General features: G+C 44.7%; 1 protein-coding gene across 1 annotated transcript; it reads right to left on the reverse strand.

Annotated features, from left to right (window-relative positions):
- Nucleotides 1–3,480: 3,480 nt before the first annotated feature.
- On the reverse strand, nucleotides 3,481–4,863 carry LOC138934140 (uncharacterized). The gene has a single exon (XM_070297581.1). It carries the CDS (start codon nucleotides 4,861–4,863, stop codon nucleotides 3,481–3,483), a length of 1,383 nt encoding a protein of 460 aa, XP_070153682.1.
- Nucleotides 4,864–7,103: the final 2,240 nt, after the last annotated feature.

Consider the following 7,103-nt stretch of genomic DNA (forward strand, 5'->3'; position numbering starts at 1 on the left):
TAAACAAACCAGCTGAAGGGTTTGATGTTGTACTGGGGAATAATTGCGTCGCGTTCATGTTTGATGAGATTCGACACGAACTCGACGGTGTGGAGATTGATCGTAGCAGAAATGTGGGAATAACCAGCACACTCAAGAACTGTGTAACGATCATCCGATAGAACCGTGATTATGAGAAACGCCGGCTGGGATTCGCCTACTAACACGAATGGATACTTTAATTTTTGCGTACCGCTCTACATGTTATTGGGATTTTGCGAGGATTACAGGCGCGTGGTGATTAACGCTCGTCACGAATTGATCTTAATACGATCGCGCAACGATAACAATTACCTGATTGGAAATTTGGTGTTGGAGCCTGTGATCGACATATTCAAGATACAATGGCGAATGCCGCACGTCGTATTGAACGAGATTAACAAGCTGTCGATGCTGCGCGTCTTGGAAAGCGGACAATACCTCAGTATGGGTTTTCGCTCGTGGGATCTGTACGAATTTTCGCTATTGCAGCGTACAACCAAACATTCGTGGCCCATTAAGACCGCGACTCAGCTGGAGAAGCCGAGATACGTTGTTTTCGTTCTGTAGACAGGTCGGAAGAACGTTATGTCCGAGGATACGAGTCAATTCGACGACTGCAAATTGACCAACGTGAAACTCTATCTGAACTCGGAATGTTATCCGTACGACGATATGAATCTGTATTTCGATAAAAACAGATGGTCGATTTTGTACGACACGTATCAACGTTTCTGCAAAAATTATTACGGACACGAGTATCTCGAGTCTCACCGTCACGCAATTTTTACGTAACGGTCCGTTTGTGATCATCGATTGCTCTCGACAAAACGAATCGGTCAAAAGCGCAACCGTGGATGTGAGATTAGAATTCGAGTGTAAGGAGAACGTGCCGCCGAATACCACAGCGTACTGCCTCATCATACACGATCGCGTGATTCAGTACAATCCGTTGACCAATGTTGTGGGCAAAATAACCTAAGTATGGGAGAATGAGACGATATAAAATCTATAATACATCAGGATCAATCGCAGTCTTCTTCTCGACGTGCTGATATAAAAAGAAAAACGTTATGTCTGTACCAACGTTCGTGGACCTACAAGGATTCTTCGTCGGGATGAAATTTGTCGTAAAGGAGGTGGCGGTGCTGAGAAAGGGGACCGTTCTGGCGCATTACATTTTTACATACTCCCTACCATGGAATCTCCTCACAAAATCCGACAAATCGTGTGCTTCTGGCTGATCGCGAATCACCATGGATTACGATGGGAAGACGGAAACGTGCCGTACAGCATGGCTAAACGCTTGATTACATCAGCCGTGCTTGGAACAGAAGAGGATGACGAGACGACGACTCTCGAGTACGTCAAGGGATGCCAGAAACGAGAATGGCTGGTGGATTTGCTTGAGAATCTTGCGAGAGAAAATTTAATCATCGAGACTTTGGATGCTGATTACGAAGATATTGAATCTTTAAATAATCTAGATGTTACTAATACTATACGTTGTGGAAAACATGTTAAGAATTGCGCATTACAAAATGTATTAAAAATATTTAACTGGTGGTTGCAACGTTAAAAAAAAAAATTTTTTTATAAATAAAATGTATAAACGTATTTAATGTTTTATATTTCTTATTCTCCCCACTCCTTTCCTCGCAAGTTGTTTCTAAGAATTCTTTTAACATTGATCGTTGCCCCTTCTCCTAAATTTTCTGAGCATTAATCTCCCACCACATCATATTTTTGAAAATAAGCGTATACTCGGTTAGTTTTTACACGATCAGTGTCGCGTCAACCGTTCTACTTCTCATAACTTAGAGAAATGTACTCCGCCAAAGGAAACAGCAACGGTGGCAGACGCATGAATTATTACGTTCCTCAAGATGAAATTAGGCCGTACAAGGAACCGCTTGATTTGTAAGTAGCACAAATTTTCATATATATATATATTTTATGTTTTTTTTTCATGCTATTTCATATTTAATTGTATTTTTCAGACACGGTAAACCTCGTTGTATACCACGTATTTTGGTACGCAGATTCGCTTTGACGCGCACTGCGTATAAATACTTGGATATTGGAATCAGCGTTAAATCACAGCGTGGAATCACATCTTACGTGGAATTACATCTCGGCGATAACCGAGGCAATCAAATCGTATTATCTATTGACACATGGGAATCGCTAATGCTGAAACAAGCGGACGTTGAACGACTTGTGCAAACGCCCGATCATACACCAATATGGATTAACGATTTAACAATCGAGATTGTTAAAATACACGATACGAGTGTTGTAAAACTTACGTTACGCAATTCTTGCTTGTACATGAAACCGTCAACTATATTTTTCTTATTCGAACTCGAACACAGTGTTAATCATGAATATTTGAAGCTGTGTGAGAATTTAGAAGCTGTAAATGAGAGTTTCGATCGATTTGTCATTAATTTGCAAGGTAATATGTTTGGCGCCGAGAAAGATAATGCTGTTAAAATCTTGCGCGATGTTTTTGATAAAACATCTATAATAGATTGCGAAATATTATCTTATGCTGTGGATGAAATTTTGTCTGAAACCTTGAGACGACGTGATGTATTTTAACATAAATAAATGTGCTAAAAAAAAATGAAAAAAAAATGTTTATTTCTTTCGCTTCCCTTCCCCGCATATAAGATAGATATGTAACTGTGGCGCGACCGGGTGGGAGAAGGATAACGCGAGGCGTTTGCGAGTAGGAAAAGGAAAGCATTCTATGGGTGTGGGAAAAGGATAGCGCGAGACATGCACGAGTAGGAAAAGGAAAGAAGGAAGCACAGAAATAGTCGACATTTTTAAAATCTAATAATAATAATAATAATATTTATTTGAAATTGTGTATATAATACAAATATGTGTGTGTGTGTGTGTTAAAAGTAATAATAAAAATAAAAAATAATAAAAATAATAAAAATATATATATAGGCGGCGCTCCTTCTGAAACAGAAAAATAAAAGTTGTTGGGGCCGTTTTTGGTGGTGGAAGTTCGGAGAGGTGAACACGGTGGGAACAGCGTATAAATGTACACGTTTTTATACTGAGAGAAGCTTATTTAATGCTTGAATTCCTTTGGTTTCTTTCTCACTACAATTACTACGTGTTAACGTCTTTGATCACAAGTCGCCATCATGGATCTCTCTGTTCGCTATCGATAATCCTTCCGATCCATACAGTATAGATGGCGCCACTATACAGTGTGTGTCCTTACATATACTAGCGCAAGGACTAACATTCTGCCTCCCTTGAAAGGTTTAACCTTTCAACAAATAAATAGTCTATAAGCAAAGAACAGAGTCGTACATCCTTAAATAACTAATAAAAATACCATATAATATGTCTTATACTCGGTAATAATACCGATATAACAAAAAAAACTCTTAACATAAAGGTCTCAAACAAATTTAACTTAAAATTAAACTTAAATTAATTTGTTGCCTCTTCGTCGATTGGCAAAATACATATTTTAGTTATCGCTCGCTTACATAATCCGCGACTAGTTTGTATTGTGACTATTCGAGTAATTCCATCTGTCCCGGGATGTATTTCTACGATTCGTCCCAGTGGCCATGTCATAGGACATGTGTTTTCATTTTTTAAGATTACCGTTGTTCCCGGGCTTATGTTAACCGATGGTTGTTTCCATTTAACTTGTTGTAACTGCGCGATATATTCTTTGGACCATCTAACCCAAAAATGTTGTTGTATTCGACTGAGTAATTGATAACGCGTCAAACGATTCATCGATAAATCCATAAGATTATGTTCCGGAATCGCGGTTACAGCATCTCCTATCAAAAAATGACCAGGGGTTAAAGATTGCAGGTCTGACGGATCGTTTGACAACGGTGTGAGAGGTCTCGAATTTAAGCAAGCTTCAATTAAAGTCAGTACAGTATATAATTCCTCGAAGCTCAACGGCGTTGTGCCGATAATTTTTCGCATATGAGTTTTTGCCGACTTCACGGCTGCTTCCCACAATCCGCCTATATGAGGTGAATACGGAGGAATAAACTTCCAGCTAATAAACTGTTCTGCTAAATATTCATGTATTCGTTTTTGAGTCGTTCCTTCTAGCAAACAATTTTTAAGTTCTGTGAGCTGATTATTAGCACCTACAAAGGTAGTGCCATTATCCGAATATAAAGTTATACATTTACCTCTTCGAGCAATAAATCGTTTCAGTGCATTAAGAAATGATACCGTACTCAGATCAGACACTAACTCGAAGTGCACCGCCTTTGTGCTAAGACAAATAAAAATCGATAAATACGCTTTGCTTGTTTTATTACGCGATACCTTTATTGTAAATGGACCTGCATAATCCACGCCTGTATATAAAAACGCGCGCGACTGTTGAGTAACTCGTACCGCCGGCAAATTGCCCATTAACTGATTTGCCGTTATCGGTTTTGAACGAAAACGTGCTATGCAAGATCTTAATACGCGACGTATTGCTCCTCTGCCCGAAATTGGCCAATAGTTGTTACGCATCATCGCCAAAACAGCTTGTGGTCCCGCATGTAGATTTTTATAGTGTATGTCTCTAATTATCAATTTAGTGAGATGATGTTTATTGGGTAAAATAATGGGGTATTTCTGTGAATATTCTATGGATGCGTTGCAAAGCCTTCCCCCCACACGAATGATACCATCTTCATCCAAGAACGGATGCAGTGCAATTATTCTGCTTTTTGAATGCAATTGCGATTGCGCACGAAGACTATGTAACTCTTGTGCAAAACTATAGCCCTGACAGCCTCTGATGAGTATCTTCATGGCATGATCTAATTCTTCTACAGTTATCATCTTCGACTTTGGTAACGTACGTTTCTTACCATTATTTTTGAAACGTAAACAATACGCGACCACTCGGGTCGGGCATGATGCGGAGGCGCCGAGCGCCCATTTTTAAAGATTTATCAAACACTCGAATTTATAACCGCCGTCAAGACGCGTTGTTTACCGGGAATCGTCGCCGCGCTCGGGTAACCGTACCGACCGTTCCCGAAACCACCCGAGTCGCGCGCGACGGTTCAACTTGAAACAATATGCCTTAAAACAATCAGGCATATTACGCACGCGCACCCGCCGGAAAAAGCGGTATAAATAAGAGCCAATTTTCTATCTCGAGACCAGATCTTCCGCAACCGCCAGAGTCAGTACGACGCCTGGAATCCAGAACGATCCTGAAAACACGCTCAAAGAGAGAGAAAACGGGGTTGGGAGTACCCAGCCTCCGCCGAGAGTTTGCGGTATCTCTAAGAGCGATCCTTTGAAATCTCTGCGACCGAGGAACACGAGGTTGGGCATACTCAGCCTCCGTCGGGAGTTCTCGACACCTCACACGCATCCGTCCACCTACGTGCAACGGCGATCATCCAGTGGTAGGGAGTTCCCTGCCATTGACGGGTGTTCCCGTCGGCCATTGCACTCCTGCCTTCTACGGGAAAATCATCCCGACGAAACAATACCGCGATATCCGCGAACTCGCAGTAGTTCCGCGACCGCCATTACTGCAATCGGACTCGCCATTAATACGGCGCGCTAAGTCCCGCTCAAGGGGGAGGATCTAACCCGGCCGCGACATCGATCGACGCAATCAGATCGATACCGACACGTCTAAGGACCGCCCACCGGCCCGACCGAAATTACCGCCCGGTAGTTAGCGGCCTCTGCCGAAATCCAGATCCGCGCACGTAATCGATAATTGTATCGAATCGCTGAAAGCGTGCTCCGCAACACACTCCGCGCATTGTAATTCGGATGCATCGCGATCGCCTCGACCATACACATTGTAAACCATACAAAATATTTCATTTTCGCACACGCACTCGCTCGCTCACCATCTCACTCACATACAAGCGCACACGCTCACACACACACAACATTTATACACATACACTCACTCTGTATCCACACATACTTACACGCAATAAATTATATTTTACCTAACGTATCTATCGTTCGTCTCTCGATACCCTTTCACGAGCCCCGGATCCCGACCGAGTTATCCACGACCGCCTCGCGAAAGCGGTTTATTACATTGGCGCCCGAACAGGGACCGGTTTTTTTTTGTTGTTACCTGACCGTATCGAGACACGAACCCTCTGTAAGCGAGATGAAAAGAGTGCAACGCGAAAATGAAAGGGTGGATATACAACCTACCCAAGGCGCAGTTGATCGAAGTAGCCGTCAGCCGGGGTGTGGACACATCCGGGACCCTCGACGACATCCGACGGCGGATGTCCGCGTACGTCGAGGCGCACCCCGAAAAATTCGGAACACACGGCGACGAGCCTACCACTGCGACGGGCATACCCGCGCGCATCCTCACGCCGACCGACAACACGATCCCCGCGCCCCTCGCCACCTCCGAAGTACTGTGCCAGATGCGAAAATGGGGTTGTCATTTCGATGGGCGCGACCCGTTCGATTTCTTGGAAAGGCTCGAGGAGCTCACGACCGGGCATCGATACCCCGAAGCCGCGATGCTACTCGGACTCCCCGAGCTCCTCAAGGGAGACGCCCTCCGGTGGTACCGCAACCACCGCCACTGCTGGCAAACCTAGGGGGACTTCGACCGCGCGTTCCAGGCCCAATTCCTACCCCGCCGGTACCGGGCCGTCCTTCGCCGCGAAGCCGCCGACCGCCGCCAACAAACCGGTGAACCGTTCAAACGGTACGTAGCCGACCTCCTAACGCTCATGCGCCGGGCCGGCGGATTTACACCGGAGGAGGAATACGAACGGGTGTACCAGAATATGCACCCGGAGGTCAAGCGGTTCATCACCTACGACGAAACCGGAGAGGTCGGGGACCTGCAGGCGCGCGCCACCGAGCTTGAAGAAATCGACGCCGAATGCGCAACCGAAGCCCGACGCCACCGCCAGGGGACGACGATTCCGACCGTCGCCGCCACCTACAATCGCGACGAATGTTGTTGGCGATGCAAACAGCGGGGCCACACGCGGTTCAACTGCTCGCGGTGTGGCAAAGACGGGATACTGACGCGTCAATGCCACCCGCCGTCGGGAAACGCCGAGCGG

The sequence above is a fragment of the Polyergus mexicanus genome, unplaced genomic scaffold (genome assembly GCF_030449975.1).
Source record: "Polyergus mexicanus isolate NDT 795.1 unplaced genomic scaffold, iyPolMexi1.0 SCAF_6, whole genome shotgun sequence".
NCBI lineage: Eukaryota > Metazoa > Arthropoda > Insecta > Hymenoptera > Formicidae > Polyergus > Polyergus mexicanus.

Coding starts and splice junctions, on each gene's coding strand:
- LOC138934140 (XM_070297581.1), bottom strand. CDS start 4,863: ATGATAACTGTAGAAGAATTAGATCATGCCATGAAGATACTCATCAGA.